Genomic DNA, 21505 nt, shown 5'->3' with positions numbered 1-21505 from the left:
TGAAAAACATCAATAACCTTAGCATTGATTAAACTGTTCATCATCATAAAGAATCACCTAGGTAAATTGGACTAGAGGAAACTGTTATAACCTACATTACATATATACAATGCTGAGGTCTCTGTATCCATCTTATTTTATCTTTTTTCGTTCTTTCTTTCTTTTTATTTTCTAAACATGAAGTTAAAACATGTGATCAAAGGTTGTCTAATGTATAACCGTAAAATCACGTTAAATAAATAAAAAAATATAAAAAAATAAATTGCCCATTCACGGGTGCCGGAAAGGCTACCGCTAAACTTGTAAAGAGGCCCCATGTCTTTAAAACATGTTGTTATGCTTCAATATATGTTTCTTGCTCTTCTGCTTAGCTCCGGCATTGCTCTAAATTGTCATATATCCCTACATCTCTCATCATGACCTCACCTCATTAAATCATAACTTCAGTGTCAGTGAAAGTTCTTTCGACATTGCCCCAAGGGCTCTGCCTTCCCATTACCTGCCAAGTCAAGTGTAATAAGCTATTAGAGACGATTCTTGAGGAGATTTCATTATTACAGGTTGGTAATGTTATGACTACTCCATATTAAGAGTAAAATGTGTATGACTCTATACATGTGCATTATAACTTAATACATTTTTTCAGCAATTATATATTGGCAAACCGGACTTAAAAACCTCTGCTTTTTTTCACTAGTCAACTAGCTTACCTGTGCAGTGATCTAATTCTCTGGGCACATCTGCGTAGCGCTGCCGCTCTTTGCGGGCACAACCACAGACTCCATAAATGCCATTATTGTCCATTCCATTTGGGAGATGCTAGTCCAGTCCTGGTTTTAACTTTGCGTTCTGATAGTTCTGGGTCCATAATGAGGAAATCCACGAGCACAAGTGCCAGAATGCAAAGTTAAAACCAGAACTGGATTAGCATATCCCAAAAGGAATGGGTAGTACTGGCATGTATTCAGACACACACACCACTCCTCAGCCATGTCTCTGCTTCACAACATGCTCATAGGGGGGACCACCAACCTCCCTCTTCACCAAAGTCTTCATCTCACACCCAAATGTTTTGAATAAAGATTGGAGCTTGTCATGCACCATGACCAGTTTCCAAACCTTATGGAAATATAGCTTGCTTGTCCCTTCTAGACTCCATAGTGTCATGTTATGTATGGCTTCATACTGGATTCCCCCTGCTTCTAAGCGCTGAAATAATAGTTTCTAATTCCACAATTAATGATACTTAATGTAGCCACATCATCTGAGGTGAGTCGAGTGCTTATCTCACTGAGATATCCTACTGTCGCAGTGGTACGCACCAAGCACAATTGGCAATGCCGCATGTCGCGGCTATACCACACACGCCTACACAGCACATACGGGGCATCTGGAATTAATGGAGTGATCGCCCAGTGGCTGTTGCCATAGCTTAGTTCAGTCACTGCACCCGCCTACCCCCTAACCATGGTCGAGCTTCACAGTGTCTATGCAAGTATAGTTCCTAAGAGGACAAAATTAGTCACTGAGGAAATGAAACTTAGTTTCCCAGTCACTCATACCATACACAATTTCAGGTTGCTTAGAGAATCTTCCACAACAAGTATGGCCACCTAACAAGGAACATCACAGGTAAGTAGTGCAGAATATGTTAAGTGGGATTGTATGTAATGTAGAATCTTCTTATATATCGCCTTTCTGCAAAAATGTTGGCTTTTCTCTGCATGGTTCTGTAAGAAAGGAGGGCACGGTGTGTTAGTCGGATAGCAGGAAGGCAGATGCAAAACCCTTTGGTGTTGATGGATGCATTACCTGTGTGCCGATATGAAAATATCTATTGTTTGTGGTTAGTACCAACCAGGCAGGTTAGCCATATGGGCAGCCCTCGAATCGTGGAGTGCAAAAATTGGTAGCATAGTTGTTGATAGGAGATGGATAGGGTCTGAATCTGTTAAGTACACTAGTGGTGTCTGAAGGATGGCGTCTGAAGGAGTGTGGGAGGTGTAAGGATGAAAGATTTGGGTAGTGAGGAGTTATTTGAGTGATGAAGGGGTGCAGAGAGAAGAGCATGGGGGCGTGGTTTGAGGGTGATGTTGTTTCCTGGCACTTGGTTGTAGATTTCACTGAGTTTAAGGTGCCAACCGTTGTCTCGTAGCAGATATATGTTTGTATGTGTAAACTGCAAGACTTGTCAGGGTCTCTAAGGTGCTGTGTTCTGCTCTAGATGCAACCTTCAAGTGAGACACAAGTAGCCAATGCATTGTGGGCATCCTAGATGCGATTCCGGGTTTTACCAGTGACACTGCAGACTGTTCCTCCATGGAAAGTTTCCAAGCATTCAAATGCACTATTGAACTTGTTGGAAAGGGGGCACGACCCTCCCACACCCCAAGCACTTCAGGATAAGGCAAAGACTGTGACAGGTAATGTAAGAGACCAGGGGCGAGGGGGTGCCCTCAAAGGCCTCTGCACAATTACATTATTGCATGCTTCATAGATTAAGTGCACATGCAGGAATTGCAGCCATTTTACATATTAGCAGCCATATTGGAACACAAAGCTTATATGCAGCGCAGAAGTCAGCATCCCAGGCCCAGGCAGCGAACATGAGCAAAGGAATAGGTTGTATCCCGGGCACTGCCGGGAAATTCCATTGCTACAAAGATCCATAAACCCTTCATTTGTCTAAAATGTTGCCATCCTTCGTGCCTAGCAAGAATGCGCCCTGCAATGCCATGGAAGCCCAAGAGAAGGAACCCCACCAGTCCCAATTCTAAGTTATAGCACCCAAGTGCCCTAAGTTTTAGGACATCTGATTTCCAAGGTATCAGTGAGCCCCAAACCACTGATCATAAACCTGTTGGACTTCCCGATCGATCAAAAAGATCAGAAGCAGGGCTTTCCTGCCTTCACTTCTTGGTCACACAATTTGTGCTGCGAGGTGAAGGGAGGGATGAAATTATAGCCCAGAACGAGGGTGGAAGATCTTGGAGAGGTGCAGCCCTGTCTGGGAGCCTGTGAAGTGTGTGAGTTAGTATAACCTCAACTTTCCCCCACCCCACTGGGCCCCTGTCTGCTAGTGCCAGGTGCACTGCTACATAGAGATGTGTTGTTTAGTTTGCAAATAATTACCAATTATCCGTCTTGTGGCCGATGACAAATGCAGCATCACCCACGTGGAAGAAGATGGACGGATGGGGCTGGGACCAATGGCCTGGCATCCCCTATGGAGCTGGTGGCCTATGTATAGGGTCTCACCAACCAGACGTGCAGTTTTCTACTGTATGTAATGATGCCACTGATGACAATGTGTAGCTTCTTAATGTGCTGCTCATGCATATATTGGCAGAACGTTGGACAGCAGCAGAGCTCTTTGCTGATGCACTCCTATTTTGTGGGAATAAAATACTTGCTATGCCTGCAAGAGGAGTCGTGGCCCTTTCCTCCCTACTGAGTTGTACATTTTATGGTGTGAGCATTTAGGGGCTTTCCTAGAAACTCAAGGAGCCATGGCACCGACCTCTGGGTTACCACGAATCTGGCAGGGTCCACAAACCACCTGGTGGATCTTTCTTTGCAAGAACAAGCAAATACATTGCATGCTAGTCATTCTGGCAGCAGGCAAATTGTACAGGTCACAACTGAACAAATCCAACCTCATGAAAGCCCCCCAGAGGTGCAATATGACATATGCAGAGCCCCTGGCCCTGTCCATGTGCAAATCCTCAATGAAACCAACTCCTTAAAATAAGTCTCTCTCGGTGGAGAGGTGTGGATCTGAGTATGGGCCAACTTTAAAATAATCTTTCTAAAACGAAAACATGCCTGGATGTCTGGAACTCATTGCTGGGAGGTTCTACAGTGTCCTCTCTGGTCACCCCAAGACTTGTGGGCCTTCCTAGCTTCTTGGAGTTCTTGAATAACCTTTCCAGTTCCTGTGCTTGTTCAAAAAGGGTTCCCTCAACCCCATTCAAGTCTCTTATCATTTCATTCTTTAGCTTTAGGTTTTCCTGAGCACTGCTTCAGTTGACTGATCAGTAGCAGGTATTCCGGGGTCATGTACCCCATACTGACTCTACCAATTATATACATGCTAGTAGACGGTTCAGCGGAAGCAGCTGGCAGGCAGAGTTGGAAAGGTATTCTTTTAGGCTTGTCTTGACTGGGGTCCCTTCTGATGCTTCACCCCTTTCACCCTGTCATATCCCCACATGGCCTCATGTTCCTTCTCCCGCCTTCTGCTTCATTACTATTTGCGGCATGGCTGCCTCCAAACTCAGGTCCGGGTTCCCTGAATTGGGAAATACTGGGCCATTTCGACCTAGGAGGACCTGGTATTTCCCCATTCAGGTAACCCGGACCATCCCCATTCCCATTTGAGCCCCCAGAGGGCTCAATGGGAATGGGGAGGGAGCTAACAACGGGCCTGGTAATAACGGGCCTGTTGTTAGCTCCCTTGTCCCCTCACGGGACCCGCAAAGGGCGTCTGGTCTGACTAGTCGTCCAGAGCGGGTTCCGCGAGGGAACCTCGTAATAGGGCGGAATGGGTTTAACGGCACCGGCAACATTACCAGTGCTGTTAAACCCATTCCGCCAGGGTCAAAATGAGGCCCTAGGTCTGCTTTTAAACTTTACTCGCTTGTTTATGGCGAATTTGCCACATTGTTTCCTTGGTGGTAGAAGACTGTGCTGAAAAAACAAGGAATTGTTAACTTTGAATGACCTGTGGAGACTTGCAACACTGTTTTAGGCATGAATCTCCAGATCCCACGCATGGCAAGCCCCACTACTGGGAAACCACTAGCTTGCATCAATGAATCAAGTGCAGGCCTTTGGCATTGGAGATGCACCATGCTGGCTCTTTGAAGTCCTTACCTAGAAGCCATGACCGTAGGAGTATTTGGACAACTGTTGCCACTGGTGTGGGAATGAACCTGATTAAGCATAAGCTTTTTTTTCTTTCAGGCTAACTTATTTTGGGAGAATAACTATAGAAACAGATATAGGCACTGTCTCCTGTCATGCTTCATGAGGCGTGGGAGTGACCAGGTGGTCCTCCCCACGCCACTCGCGGTCTCATCATCCGCTAGCTGTCGGAGGGAGCACCCAGCCCTCTGAAACCACCCCTTGGCATGCAGAGCCAGGGATGGTTTCATCTCAGTTGTCTTAAGCAAAAGGTACATTTAGGTTTTTGAAGGTCTACCTAATGTTGATAGTGGCCATACACTCAATGTTTACCCACAAGTTATCTGTGTAGGGAGATAAGTACACTTCCTCAACAGGTAACCTATGGGTGCATATTGCGTGTAGGACCATGATCACCGGTTGGGTCATAGATAAACTGAGTGAATACCTTAGACCCGATGGCCGCCAAAAGATCTGCCACTGCACTGCCATCGCAGACCTCAACCGTGTTTGCAGTCAAGATGCTCAACAGGAGGGTGAGGGCATTCAAACAGTGAAGAAACCGTATCCGCTGTCCGAGATATACGTTACCTCCAGAGCAGGACGAAGGGAGTCAGCGAATGGTGAGTGGAGGGGTGGCCCGGATGATTCTGAACACCCAATTAAACCCAGGTTGTCTTTACAGGCCTGACTGTGAAAGCTGAGTGTAGGACTTTAACCTCTAGCAACTCTTGCGGCTCTTCATACTTTGTTGTTTTGCCTTCTGATTTTAGATTGAGTCCTTGGTTCTGCTTCATTTCACAGGCTTTCCCTCAAGCTCCGCGTAATGATGAATGAGTCAATGAAAAGACACCTGAAATCCCTCTGCGTCTTCCAGTGGGTGCTGACCTACCTCGTCCTGGGTAAGAAGCAGGTGCCCCTGTCTGACCTCATCCCAGCCGTAGTCATATTGAAGGCCCTAGTAGTATTGAGTGAAAATGTTAAACGGGGGGAGGGGGTTTGGAGCCAAGAGGCATGCCTACGTAGACAATCTCCCAGCCTCGCTTCCAATGAACTATTCAAAAAATAATGAGCTTATTATTTTGGATGGAAAATGATCACTTAAAGCTGGGACCCTGCAATGAACGATTGTGGAAAGGATGAAGACATAAATAAACCTTGTTGGTGGCCATGTCCATTTTCATGAGCCAATCCTCTGCCATCAAATCTACCGTGACAGGCTAAGCCGCCATGTGCAGAACATTGCAATAAGCTGTGAATCCATTTCCAATTCACTGTTACAGGGCATGCCTCCATGAGCATCCATTTTCACAGGCCACACTTCCATGCCCAAACCTTTGTCCGAGGCCATGACTCCCCGCACATTTAATTTCCCTATGTCGTGCTCCCATGTGCAAGCCATTCTAATAGGCCACGTCTAAATGTACAATCCCGTGTCATGAATGATGGCTTTATATAAAAACATTGTCATTGACCGCTTTTCAATGTAGATATTGTCATACCGCCATGTCCTTTGTCACAGACAATGCATTCATATCAATCTGTTTCGATAGGACTCACCTTCGTGTAGCTACTACTGTTGTCATTGGCCATACCCCAATCCAATCACCGGGCAGAACATTGGCTTCAAGAGCAATTTATTTTGATGGGGCCTGCTTCCATTCAGATGACACCATTGTCATAGGCTGTACCACACTATCAGTTTCTCTGTCTTAGGCCAAGACTCCATGGCCAATCCATTTCCAAAGGTCATGCCTCAAAGGCAATCCTATTGTCAAAGCCTGCACCTTGATGGAAATAGTTTTATCAAACACTGTGCGTTATGCCCATTCTCTTATGCTGCTCAGTGGCCTCAGACCAACTATTATCCAAAGTCCCATTTGCCTGTCGAATCCATTGTCTGAGGTCACAGATCATTGGCCATTATATCATCACAAGTCAGCTACACGCAGACACAACTCCAGGTTCTTTTCATATGCCCCAATGTGGCAGTCCTAGGTCAGACCCCTTAAATTCATGTGGTATACTTATGGTCTCTGAGGAAGTGGGGAGCTGTAATAAGACACCTGTGTCTAGCATGACCCTACTCGGCAGAAGGAGGACTGCAATTGCGGCGTGTTCTATGTTCTGCTTCCCAACCCAGGGGGCAGATTATCATCCCATTTTCTGACTAAACAATCCAAATCCAGGAGATACAGGGATAGGTTCATTCGATGTCTGTTTGAAAACACAGATTCCAACTTAAGAGGCAAATTTATCAATGGGAAATGTTAGCCATAATCTGTTACTCTCTGTTGACGTGTGTCCCTAACTAGGCGGGTACATTCCACAGTATGATAAGACCGCCTCATTTTTCTTATTGTGTTGTTGCCCCACCCTGTCTGTTAGAATATTCTAGTGCTGTGCCCTCAACACACATCCCTCTGATTGGTTGAGCAGGGATGGGATGATAAACTGTTGCGCTTCTCTCCACAGGGATCTTCTGTGCGGCGGTGTTGTTCTACCTCATGTTCACCTCTCTGTGGCTGATCCCGGTCATGTACTACCTGTGGGTGCTGATTGACAGAGACACGCCAGAGCGAGGTAAGGCAAGCACAGGATTGCTTCATGCAGGATGCAAATTTGGGGCTCAGATCCCCGTCACAAGAGTTGAATTTCACACTGAGCAGCAGTAGCGGCTAGTGAAGTTTCTAATTGGAGAGACATCAACATTTTCCTATGAATATGCAGGAGTGGCGGAGTGTAGGTGGAAATGCTGAACCACGCAAGGCGCCACCAGCCCAGAGTAAATATTTTAAATAATGGGTTAAAATTGTGCATTTTACAGCCGATTTTCTGTGGAAAAATTGGCTAAGAAGCCACAATTTGCAATCTTTTTTATAAGTCACCAACAGCAGAAGAGCATTTTTTCGAATGCATTTTCATGATGCCTTTAACTACTGGATGTCCATATTGGGCCACTGTAAGAAAACTTTTTATGCAACAATATATGGCAGTATTTCCACATCAGAACATGCTCATGTTTGATTTTCCCACAATGCCAGTAATGATACTTCATGATACTATACGAAAACATGTCCCTGCTGGCTCTGCCACTAAAAAACAAAGCCATGCCACAGTAATAAAAGATGTCCTTGATGGCTCTGCTAAAATATGCTAGTATACCTGTGTAAGAATAAACTCCTGTTGGCTTTGCCTTTAATTCCGCTGGCTGTAATTCCGCTGAAATCCCCATGGAGTCATATGGACTCCCAAAATGGGGACTTACATTGCCCTACCAACAATTGTAATCCTGCGGTAAATCCGCAGTATCAAGTGGCGGTAGCGATAATTCGGTATGGCAGTATTTAAGCAGATTTACTGAGGCGATGATGGGCGTGAGCCCATTTGAGATGACGAGAGGAAGAAAAGGGAATACGAAGACATCACTTGCATAGCTGGCAAGGACAAGAGTTTCTGATTGTGTGGTTAAGGATGTCAGAAGGAGTGTGGGCCATAGAAAGGAAGGGTTGTTGAGGCATTTGAATGAAAGGAAAGGGTGTAAGACCACTGAGGGATGTGCTGGTGATTGGGTGAGGGTAAAGAAGGGTGTTGTGAGAAGAAAAGGTGATCCCCTGTACAGTGAACCTGTACTAGTTGATAAAGTGATAAGACATGCTGTGAGGTTAAGAGGTGGTCAAGTATGGATCTAGGAAGGTTTGCGAAGGTGTGAAGATTTAGGTATGTGAGGGAATGATGAGTGAGGAAGGAAGGGAGAAACGTTATATCTTGGGCTGACTGCTTGTGAGAGGTGTGGAGAGCTCATGGAATTTGGAATTTCAGGCACCTTCTGTGAGGTTGTAAGGATTTCAGAGAAAGCTGCTACATACTAGCTTCTTGCTAATAAAGACATTTGTCCTCACCTCTTTGCATCAAGCGTCTTCTTAACAATGGCAACAGGTTTTACTTTGGCATCAGCTCCCGGTGACGGCCTGTTCCCCACAGCTGTGCGGTGGTGAAGACCACGACCGTGCTTGTGTTGTGACAGATCATCCCCAGGTATTGTGGACCGCGCTTCGTGTGGCGCGTTGACTGGTGATTTCCGTACCCAGGTTCACCATTCACCGGAATTGAGGGCAACAAGGGCTCCGGTGGCTGTGTGCAGAGTTGCGCTCGCTGCCAAGCCGGTTGTTGACATATGATGTAGCATGTGGCTTCCTACGTGCGTATGGCTGACGCTGTTAACAGCAAAGTAGGACTCAAACCAAGGGCGCTATGGAAAAGTGAAGACACCATTGACGGCAAAGAGGGACTCCAGCCTACAGGCGCCTTAGCAAAGGAAGCACAATGTTCAAGAAGCAGTGAGAGAGTTTGCTGATCGAGTAGCACTGTGCAGCACCGGTGTGCTGAAGTGAGAAGGCGATTCGGTGCGGCATAGGGAGAGGAGTGCCAACGTGTGGGGAATGTTCTTTTGGTTGAGAGAGGATATTGTGAAGCACGAGGTGGTGTGTGCCAACGCACTAACAGAGGATTGTGTTAATTGACAATTGGTTTTCTGCTCAGGGTTTTACTCTGAGTACGGGAACGCCACATGGCCATGCAAAGAATGCCTGGGCCAGCCATTGTTATGGTGTTACCCAGCCCGACCAGAAACAAGCGAGCACAGTGGAAGAAAGGCTTGCTGAACTATGTTAGAGCTGCTGGTGGGAACGGTTTTGCCATTGACAGGAAGGCGTTATTCATGAAGAACTTTTTTGGAACATGAAGGTCTGCAAGTTTTTGAAACACTACAGGACTCATTGGACTCCGTAGACACTGACATATTGAATGAGCTGAACATAGCTATGTTAAAATTGGATGGGCATTTCAATCGAAAGACTAGCAGAATTTTAGAGTGGTATAATTTTGATATTCGTTCTCAGTAGAGTGGTGAGAGTGTGGAGGAATATATCACTGCCGTGCACCATTTGGCTTTGTCATTTAGGTTTGGAAATAAGCTGGATGAACACATTTGTGATCAGTTCATGATACATTATAGCAATAATAGAATTTGTGAAGAGCTATGGCCAAAACACAACCCCAGTCTGGAGGAAGTAATCAATATTTTGAAAAGGGTTGAACACTCAATGGTGTGTATGGAAAAGCTAACCAAATCTGCAAGCAAGGATGTGGTACTGTATGGGTCTGATGAGAAGGAAAAAATGAAAAGTAAGGGAAGCCAGTTTCGCCAGAAGTGACTAAGTGAGACAAAGGGTGATCACCCTGGTCCAAGGGGAGCTAAAGCGGAAGAGCGGTTATGTTTCGGGTGTGGGAGAAAGAATCATTTGGCAGGTGCACCAATATGTTTGGAAGAAAAGTAAGTTGCTCAAACGCAAGAGATGGGGACATTTTGCCGACTGCTGCAAAAACCTTCATGCAGGATCATTTGGAGACACTTTCCCCACCTGACATCCAACCAGGGGGGCATAATTTGGACACAATTGAGCTGTTATGTTATTTTATGGCTGATTTGGAGTTTAAAGGTAGGAAAGCAGTAGGAAAGCAGGTAGGAAAGCAGTGGGAAGGGTGTATTTAACTAAGAAGGGAGCAACATTATTGGGAGGTTGTGAAGAGAAAAAATTGTGTACACGTTTCAATGCAAACACGAGTGAACAGGTTCGTCATGTGGGGCAAAATTGTGCCAAGAGAGATGTGGAGAGTTATCGGAGTGTGTTTGGAGTGGCAAACATTAGGGGAATGAGGCATTAAATGGTTCTGAAAGAGGGTACTGTGCCTGCGGCAGCAAAGCCATGCCCCATTACAATGGTTTTGCAGAAAGGAGTAAAGGAAGAACTTAACAAATTGTGTAATATGGGAATAATAGAAAGGGCAGGTAGTGTTAAGTAGGTCTCGCCTTTGGTCATTGTCAAGAAACAGAGTGGACAGTTGGGTCTGTGTGTGGACCACATGCAATTTAACAAACGTGGTGTTGTTGAGAGGTATCCTTTGCCGAATATGTTCAAAATGCTGCCTATGATAGGGAAAGGGAAGGTTTTCACAAACTTAGATTTTAGCTTCAGCTCATCATCAGGTGGAGTTGGAACCACAGTCCCGAAAACTAACTGCTTTTGTCTCACATGAAGGCATATTCCAATTTCACAGGATGCCATTTGGTTTGGTTTCTGCGTCTTCGGTATTTCAGAAAGTTATAGTACCCTATGTGCGGAAACCCAGAAGGAAATAACAAACTTATCCTTTAATCTGTTCCATTGAGTGAAAATAACCCACTCAGGACAGGATGGGAGGGGGCTGTGTGGGGAAAGTGAAATATGAAGAGCCCCAGGCCTCTAGACAGAATCTCAAAAACTTGACCTATTACCCTATCTGCGGATTTTAAAATTGGACACACTATTCCTGCCCTCACTTATAGAAAAAACACACCTCTCCATGTAACCTCCAGAACTGGACACAATACATGGAGGGATAGATTACAGAAATTGCACTGATGCTTGGCAATTTCGCAATGAACATTCAACTGACAAACGAGCGCAAAGTTACATTTTGCAGCAGTGTGTGAGTGCAAATAAGGCATCATTCCCCATCATTATCAGAAAAGTGCCTGTTTCCAGTGTAACGTGTGTGTTCCAGTTGCAGATAAAAAGAACACGATAAAGCACTTTACATGAGGCCTCCAGCATTAGATATGAAACTCTGACTGTAATCTCCCGACCTTGGTACCTACTCCAGACAGTTCACATGTGCGCCTCCAGGTTGGGGCCTCCAGAATTGAATCCAACCCTCCTCTAGAAGTGTCCTCCAGAAGTGCACTGATGGTGAGGTCGGCAGAATCCTCCCTGAGAGAAGGACCTCCATGTGGTTTCTCAATAACCCTCAGGTTGGTTATAAGGGGAAGATAGTCCTTAGAATGTGCCTCTGGTACCTGAGCCTATGGGGCAGTATTAAGTACAAACCTTGTGCTAGAGGAGCATATCATGTTATTTGTGTACTTTTTCCTGCATTTTACAGTTTATCGCTGGGCTTTTTCTCACCTCGTTATCCATCACCTCTGTTCTCCTCCACAGGCGGTCGGCGGTCGGACTGGATGCGGAGATGGAGAATCTGGAGACAAGTGAAAGATTACTTTCCCATTAAGGTACAGGAACATTGTTTGTAATGCACATTTCTAGGGGCCTGCTTGCTAGAGCTGTAAAAGAAGTACAAGTCGAATAGAAAAAGAGTAGAAAAGGACCACCAAACCATGGCATCTATGAGAGACTACTTTAATTTCCACAAAGTGACGTGCACAGTCGGTGTTCTACAGGAAGTGACAGATGCATGCAGTGGGTTCTTTAGGCCGTGTAAGGTGCACACAGCGGCTTGCAGGAAGTCAGTGGAGCATGCTGCATTACAGGAAATGACTTACCTATCTGTCCTCCACCATACCTCTCAACTGCAAGCTTTTGGCTGGTGTCTCACGCCATGGAATTCGTTCTCTCACCCGCCAAGCTCCTCACACATCCATTCACTTCAATGGACTCTCACCCACCTGAAATAAGATGGTCTGTTTTCACCCATCCAAGGGACTAAAAAGCTTGAGAGGTATGCCTCCACATACGACGCACACAAAGAGTGATAAAAAGATAACATGTGATCCATATTGGATGTGAGAGTGACATCAGCGTGACATAAAAATGGTTAGGCAGTGACACAGACAGCGATAGCAAATGAGGGCTTTAGGGAATGGTAAACACACGAGAGGCATGTATGACTGACAGTTGAACATTTCAAGGAGAGAGCAACTGGAACCCTATAAAGAAAGTGCGAGAAACACACGAACTGCAAAATAGTTGAGAGAAAAAAGCCATATATTTTAAGAGGCAAAAAAGAGCCATGGGAAAGGACGAGCTCTCAAGCATCTCTGACAGGAAGTAAGGGATGCTTGGGGGCTATACCCAGAGTAACACGCAAACATAAGAACCAAGCAGGAAGTCGGGAGAAAGGGAATAGCTATAAGTGAAGGGAGCAGTACACGGGAGCTATACAGGAAGTGAGAGACATATGATACCCAAACAGAAAGCCATGGTTACATGAAGTGTATACAGTAGACGAGACTCACATAAGAGCCGTACATGAAGTGAGAAATGCCCGGGAGCTATACCGCAAATGCTCCTAGTGAACAAATTAAAAGGCCTGCCAGAGAAATGGATAGATGATGGATTGGGATTATATAATCGTTTTTTAATAGATGGGATTCTATGTCCCTCTACGAAGGAAGCAATCATCAGTTTAATACCTAAGTCAGGGTGGGACACTACCAAATGTATCAATTATCGTCCAATCTCGCTTCTCAATGTTGATGTGAAAATATTTACTAATATTTTAACTATTCGATTGGATAGACATATGGGTGAATTAATTGATCAATCGCAAGTGGTTTTTATGAGGATTAGACATGGGTATGATAACATTATAACGTTGATAGATGTTATGGGTCTGCCGGAAGCCGATGTTGGGAAAATTCTATTAATGTTCTTGGATGCTGAAAAGGCTTTTGATCGTGTGAATTGAACCTTTTTGAATTATAAGCTACTCGAAATGGGGTTTGGGCTATTATTTCTAAACGCTGTTGGTGCATTACAGTCTGGTATTATTGCTAGAATATTGGTTAATGATGAGTTGTCGTCATTTCAGCTATTTAGGTTGCCCGTTATCTCCCTTTATCTTTAATTTAGCATTGGAACCACTGTTAGCTTACATTAGGCATAAACCAGGCATCCGGGGTTTAAGTGTGGGAGATAGGGAGGTTAAAGTGCTTGCCTATGTAGATGATACAACCATAATTCTAGCCAATCCAGGAGAGGGAGGTACACTTTTGAAGCATATGATCGAGGGGGGTAGGATTACTTTCAGGGCATAAAATAAATTGGGAGAAAGCGGTTTCCCAGTTAAGGAAACCCCTCTATGTAATGAGCCAGCTGACTGGAATTGTCAGTGGGCAAGACAGACTCTGAGTGTGAAGTATTTGGGGATCCACTTTATTCATGACATGAAGAAAATTGTGAACTATAACCTCAGTAAATTGATAGAGGTGCTTCAAAGAAACATTCGTAAATGGGGGTGCATTACTTTGAATATTTGGGCAAAAGTGAATGCGATAGAAATTATGCTGTTACCTAAGGTTTTATTTTGTCACTACCCTTGTCATTTTCCAAAAATGAGCTTAAGCGTATTGATAGATTATTTCAGGAATTCTTATGGGGTACGGGGACGAGGCCAAAAAATCCATGTTATGTTATGATGTGTAATGTTTGGGAGGAAGATTTTGGTTACCCCATACTTGAGAAGTATCATAGAGGATTCTTGTTAAAAAAATCTGCCTATTATTTTAAAGAGGAAAGGGGATCGGAGCCATTGTGGTTATTGATAGAAAGGAACAGACTACTACCTTTGCATTTAGGTAGTCTGTATTCCTTTGGGAAAAGCCCCAAACTGTTGTAACTATTGTTACTACAAGGACTGCATTGACATCGTGGATTTTGGGGTGCAGACAAAATCTGTTTATGTATAATGAGGCATCTATCTGGTACAACCCGGGGTTACAGATAGACAACAGGATGTTGAATTGGCGCAGCTGGGCTAACAAAGGAATCTTGAAAATTGGGGATGTTTGGCGGGGTGGGAGAACGATAACCTTCAAAGGGCTATTGGTGAAATATGGTCTGGGCAAGAGGGAGCTTGGGAGGCACAGGAGTTTGGAGGAATTACTATCTGAAAGACAACAGATGCTAAATACATCAATGATGGAAAAGCCTAAGATCTGTGAACTATTTGATACACCGCCCGGCATGTGTCAACCTTTGTAAAAACAATGCCAGTGGAAGGCCCTTTTCTTGACTCCTGAGAGAAGTTAAGGCAAACCTGGATTGGTGAGGTTGGTAGGAATTTATCAGTGAAGGAGTGGGAGGGGCTCTGGAAGGTGGCTGTTAGAGCCAAGATGGATTTAAATTTGCGTTATACACTTCAAAGGGTCTTAGGTCGCCTCTATTGGACTCCTGCACGTATGAATGAGCTGGGTATGATAGATAATGATCTGGGGTGGGGCTGTCAATGAGAGAGAGGCTCATTACTGCACATGTCATGGAATTGCACTAGAGTGGTTGACTTTTGGAAAAATGTGCTTGATAGATGAAATACAATCTGGGTTGTTTCATTTCCACCAACCTCATCGGCAGTGATTCTGTTGTCACTTAAGGGTAGATGTGACCTTGTATGTGAGTTATCGTGCTGGATTGACAAAGATCTTCTTGTGGCAACCAAACAAATATTGAGAGTATGGAAAACAAGAAAGAAACCGCTTGTAGCAGGTTGGTTAACAGACAAAAACTCTTTCAAATTTTGAAAAATGTATGTTTCAAAGAAAAAATCAGGAAGAAAGTTATCTGGAATCATGGGGGCCCTTCAATGAAACGTATGGGTGAGTGTAGATTAGAGCATTTATATATTGAACATATATGTGTAAGTCTAGTTGAGGGGGGAGGTTTGTGGGGATGTATGGTGGTGTTTGTGATTCGTCCTTTTTCTGTGTGGTTTGTGTACTACATTTGTGTTGCCTTAAACTGATTGGGTTTTGGGATACTAATTGAATTTATAGTTCTGAATTGTTTCGTTTATTTGCATTATGAGATAAGTTAGATGTAATGTGCTCTGATTCACTTGAAACTGTAACAACACAAAACCTATGTATTGGTTGAAAAAGCAGTGTCTGTGAAAATGTAAATAAAGTGATGAAAAGAAAATGCCTGGCAAATACCTATACAAAAGGTAACAACTATTGCCAAAGCTTGTTTCTTCATCTTATGTTTCAGATGATTAAGACTGCAGAGCTCTGTCCGGAGAGAAACTACGTCTTTGGCTGCCACCCTCATGGCATAATCTGTGCCGGACCATTCAGCAGCTTTTGTAATGAATCCACTGACTTTTCTCAGACCTTCCCGGGCATTCGACCTTATCTTGCTGTCCTGGCCGGCCTTTTTCGTTTGCCTGTATACAGAGATTACATGATGTCTTCAGGTAAGTCTCAAGTCCACACCAGGCCGCGCTAACAGAGACTGCACCTAACTCTCGATGAGCTCTTTGTGAAACAGGGGAGAGATTTGGTCTTGTGACTAGGTGGCTGGCCTTGGCACATGGGTACATGTTATGTTGATTTTATATTGACTTATACCGTGCACCGCTACCACCCTGTGGCAGTCTCCATGCACCTACGTGGCTCTGCAAGAAAGAGTACAGCGTTGATTAGTGAGGGTAGAGGCATAGGATAGATCCAGAACTAGGGGAAACTGGCATCTGTGTGTGTTGGTCTGCAGATCGGTTGTTTGTATCTGTAAGGGCGAGGCCCAATGCCTGGGATGTTTGTTGTAAGTGAATGTCTGTTATGTTGGGTGTGTGTTTGATGTGTACACTGGCTGGTATTTAAGGTTATGGCTGTGCGCACTGGCTTGTTGAGCCCTTAGGGATAAGGTCCAGTTGCATGCAAGTGTTAGTTATGTTGGATGTGTGTTTGTGTGTAGTTTGGCTAGCTGATGGGTGTGTACAATACAAGGGAGGTGTGTAGGAGAGGATCAGGAGAGGGGTGGTTAGTGCATTGGGTGCCCTAAAAGTTCTTCTAGTTGGTTAATATTCATGATTCCATCTGAATGTGATGCAAGGCGAGTTCAACTCAGCCTTTCATCCTTCCGAGGTCGAAATAATGAGTACCAATTTCGGTTGGATGATATTGTATGTAAATATGTGCCCTGTAAAGCGGTTTGGATAAAGGCGCTATATAAATAACACATAATTATCATTATTCATAAATCTATCTAAATGGGAGGCAAGGCTCATTTTAATATTTCTATCTAAATGTGATGGATGGCTAATTTTCACAACAGAGCTGAGCTCTGCTCGCTCATCGGACAAGAAATCTCAGGATCACAAATGGTGATTCACATGAAAGTAAACCCTTTTACTGACATCTAGTTGCAGCAATGAAGGGCAATTGTTACCCCACATGTGGTCTACACTTCCGGTAATTCAGAATTCATAGGAAAAGCTGTTAAGAAGATTTGAAAGATACCTACTAGGGTGTTCTTCACTACCAGGGTTTCTGCATTCACCATTCACTGGACGGTACCTTGTGTCCAAGATGTGCAAGTTACACAACACACTCCTCTATTAAATGTTCTGCTGCTATATTAAATAAACTGGGCTAAACAAAGAGCCACTGTCACAGTGGAACAGCCTGGTAAACGTCTTAAATAGTTGACACCAGCAATGGAATGAAACTCTGGCAGGCAGTTGTCAATACAATGATGCTTTATTGGCATGAGTACATCATTTGCAAGGGGTCCTTCACCCCCACTGTATGTGATAAGCACATTACAAGCAACCCAGGAGTTGCTTAACCAAACAGAGAAGCAGCGCTGAAGGCCTGAGACACAATAACATGTTTACATATGATCACACGAACATCCCCTTTCAATACCGGATCGCGAGCTCGCGCTGTTACAAGATGTTGTTCATGTGCAGAATACATATAGACTCTGTTAAGGATGTCAAAGAAACCCGTCAAAATACAGTTTGTAATTTGCTGGAAAAAAATAGTTCAAGCAAATCTATTCAAATGCATTTTAATGCTATTATTTTGGTTTAAATAAGTGACGACTTGCAGTTAGTTGAAAGCGCTCAGTATTTAGCTCTAGCAGTGCTATTAATACATATACTACCTCAATGTCTGTTTATCAGCTGTGAATTACAGAAGAGACGAATCTTAAATTTGGGGCACGCTTTTATTGAAATGCTCCAGTGGCAGCTGACATTCTGATTGGTACTGGCTCAGGCAACAGGAATGGTGTCAGAACTACGCAACTGTAATAGTTTATTGCTGTTGCATAGTCCTTTTCTCATTACAAGTGAGTAGCGATGACACAGCTATACACTAATGAGATCATTTTGTAGACAGCTATTTCCGGCTTTAATTTATGATCAGTGGTGGAAATGGAAAACAATTGGTGGGGGATCCCACGAGGGCCAGGGTAGGGGCGTAGTTTGGGTGTGAGGAGGCAGGGTTTGGTGGTGCGGAGCTGGCAGTTGACCTCCGATCAAAGTAAATGCCCAAAATAATAGTTTTAAATGGCGCTATTTCTTTCATGCTGCTTCTTTTCCAAACTACATATCAATTCCACTTTAAACCACTTTCATGGCACTGTTGATGAGTTAATTCACTATGAGGATAATAGTTTTGATGAGTGTTGCTGAGTAAATATTCTTTAAAATGCACAATTTGCATCTCATTTTATAAACAAAACTCCCCCTTGGGTACTATTCAAACAGGGTGATTTCTGTTCGCCATAAGCAACATTTTCTTTTACTTGAACCACACACGGCACAGCTCGTGTAGCTCCCCTTTGAATGCAGTTGGGTAACTGCATCGTGTGTGATAGTTTCAATGTTAGGGGTATTTATTTATTCATGCAATGTTTGTCGGATACCTGTATATTTAGTTATTTATGCAATGTTTGTTGGATACATGTATCCGACAAACATTGCATAAATACATAATCAGGGTCCATGTATCCGACAAACATTGCATAAATAAATAAACTGGGTTGTGGCTGAGGACTGTAACTTCCTCTTGTGACCCCTTGCACTGGGTCACCAGAGGAAGTTAGTTTGCTTGTGGGTGCTTTTTTTTTCTGCTGTGCTGCCTCTGGCCGAGTCCCGAGATCCGGCTACACATCTGGTGCCGGATCTCGGATCCATCGAGAGCCGGCCCAATAGCCAGAGTTGTTTATGGTGCAGCTTCAGGCCCATCCCTGGCACTAGCAATACCACAAAACTTCACTATACTAAGGTCAAACAGAGAAACTGCACGAGGTGGTGTCATTGCATTCATTACCAAGACCAAATTGGGTGTAAGGGTCCTCCCTTTCCCTACAGGCGAACTTATGACAGTGAAACTACCCGTAACATACTAACTATGCATCTCATATACAGACCTATGTGTACATTTGAGGAGGATATTACCTCACTTCTAACTATTAATACCAAACCGAGCTCACAAATCATCTTACTAGGTTACCTTAATCTAAGCCTTAACGACCCTAAAGATGAGAATGCCTCAGTACTTGCTAATACTATCTCTGAACTAGGTTTCACCCACTGTATCAACTCACCAACACATATTAAAGGCAGAACGCTAGACTGGCTAGCCGACCTTAACTGTGAACCTTGCACCTGGACCGACCACCATACTATTTCCTTCACCTTACAAAATAGCCTACAATCTAACTTATCCATCCCTTTGCCCCTTTCCCTCCAGTACGTACCAGGAAGACGAGAAATATAACAGTGGAGAACCTATTACCACTACTCCAATCCATCAGAAATCCTACTGTTACTAGCTCTGACCCTTCAGTACTAGTAGAACTTTACAATCATTCGATCAAACAAGCCATCAACACAATAGCACCTTCAGAAATGTGCTAAGGCAAACCTTGAGCACATGTAAACTCCTGGTTCACCCCTAGTTTAAAGCTCTGTGCAAGAAAAAAAGGAGTGTAGAAACTTCCTGGAAAAACAACCCTACAGAGCCTAACAAAGACAAATTTATCAAAATCGCTAATAAATACAAAGAAGAGATCCTTCAAACAAAAAAAAGACACTTATAACGATAGGATTGATGAAGCTAATTCCAATACCAGAGAACTTTTCATCATTTTAGTATAACTAGAGTCTCCCTTACCCCCCCAACGGAAACATGCATCAATGATTAGAACTGGTGCTCTAATATTCAAGCTGCACTATCCAATAACATTTCTCCCCTACAAGACAAAATCGAAACTAAAAAGTGAAATCTCTCAAAGGTCTCCCCCTTACAGGAACCCCAGATGACTCTGACGAACACAAATAACCTCTTTAAATTCACTGAAGTCTCTACTCATGAAGTTGAGAAAATAATCGCCTCGCTCAAACCATCTAGATGCCAGGGAGATGCTTGCCCGGCACCAATAATCAAAGAGGCAGCTAGTGAACTAGTGCCATTCATCAAGACTTTAGTAAACTCATCCTTTAACACATGCACCCTCCCCACAAATCTAAAAGACACATGGGTACTGCCGTTACTAAAAAAAAACAACCTCGACCCAAACATCCCAAACAATTACAGACCAATAACGACCGTTCCCTTTCTCGTGAAAATCTTAGAGCGGCGTACCTACAGATACAGGCTCACTTAGAATCTAACAACCTCCTTGACCCGAGACAATCAAGATTTAGGCCTAAACATGGCACAGAATCAGCATTAATAGACCTTAAAAACCAAATGGATGGCTTAAAGGACAAAGGAAAGCTCCTCCCCCTGCCCCCCACCCTATTACTATTAGACCTCTCGGCGGCATTCGACTTAATGCACCACAAAGTCCTTTGTAAACACCTTAAGTCAGCTGCCCACTTCTGTGAAGATGCCACTGCCTGGATATAATCCTTCCTGGACAATTGAACTATAAGGGTCTTCTCACCAAATGCATCAGCTGAGCCTGCACCTATCACTTGTGGAGTTCCACAGGGGTCGTGTGTCTCTCCTACGATGTACAATATTTCTTTACCAAGCCCCTCTTTGATGACCTCGATAATCTGGGCGTCACCTACACAAACAATGCAGATGACACTCAGATTCTCATCCCCATCACTGGTGATCATGACACTGACCTTACCTTACCTAACTTAACAAGATCTACCACATTATCCAAGCATGGATGGCCACTCATGGCCTTTGTGTTAAGGTTGAAAAGACAGAGCTCCTGCTTATTGGATCTACCGCTAAACTAAAGAATTTGAGTAACCAATTCAAATCATTCAATATCTATGGCAATAATATCAATGTATCCAAGGAGGTAGAAACCTTGGGCTTTTACCTCGACTCAGCGTTAAACCTAAACAGACAAGTCAACGCCACTGCCTCTGCTACGGCATATACATGCGAATTAATCAATGCGTGTAAACCATTTCTTTCAACATCCAGTTGCACTACCTTGGCTAGAGCCCTAATTCTGTCTAAACTACAATATTGTAACGCCTAATATTTAGGATCTAGTAAACATAATACTCAGCTGCCAGATGGAACACTAAATGGCTTTCAGTCAAGTATAGAATGAATTTCAAGTCATTAACCCTCACTCACAAATGTCTCCACAACTCAGCCCCTAAATATTTTGCAGACATTTTCTCTAAAAATACATCTAAACGACTTACCAGAACAAAACACACTCAGGCTTAAGAAAACAGGTGGAAGTAGCTTTCCTCTACTCGCAGCCAAACTGTGGAATTCCTTACCCATAGCCTTAAAATCAGGACCTTCTTACCACAGTTTCAGGAAAACATGGCTCATCTCACATGATGTATAATCGTATCCCTCTAGAACTTGTCTGGACACTTCTATTATGTAACTGTGTAAATATGTGTGCTATGTTCTTAAACTAATCATGTACCATGCCAATTGTTACCTTACTGTATTAATGTGTATTTGCTACCATTTCATATGTAACCATGCAACTGCACCCAGATACCTCAGGGTTTCGCCGTGCCATATAAATGAATAAACAAA

General features: G+C 43.8%; 1 protein-coding gene across 1 annotated transcript in view; it reads left to right on the top strand.

Annotated features, from left to right (window-relative positions):
• LOC138568791 (diacylglycerol O-acyltransferase 2-like) overlaps window positions 1–21505 on the top strand; it is a 298181-nt gene that overhangs the window by 80465 nt on the left and 196211 nt on the right. Inside the window, exons 2-5 of the mRNA XM_069646567.1 lie at window positions 5710–5807; window positions 7381–7488; window positions 11946–12016; window positions 15729–15933. Coding sequence (XP_069502668.1) covers window positions 5732–5807; window positions 7381–7488; window positions 11946–12016; window positions 15729–15933 — 460 coding nt within the window. The 5' untranslated portion in view covers window positions 5710–5731. The remainder of the gene's footprint in view (window positions 1–5709; window positions 5808–7380; window positions 7489–11945; window positions 12017–15728; window positions 15934–21505) is intronic.

This window comes from Ambystoma mexicanum, chromosome 1p (genome assembly GCF_040938575.1).
Source record: "Ambystoma mexicanum isolate Mex_15411 chromosome 1p, UKY_AmexF1_1, whole genome shotgun sequence".
NCBI classification, from domain to species: Eukaryota; Metazoa; Chordata; class Amphibia; order Caudata; family Ambystomatidae; genus Ambystoma; species Ambystoma mexicanum.
This window is presented reverse-complemented; position numbering and strand designations above follow the sequence as displayed.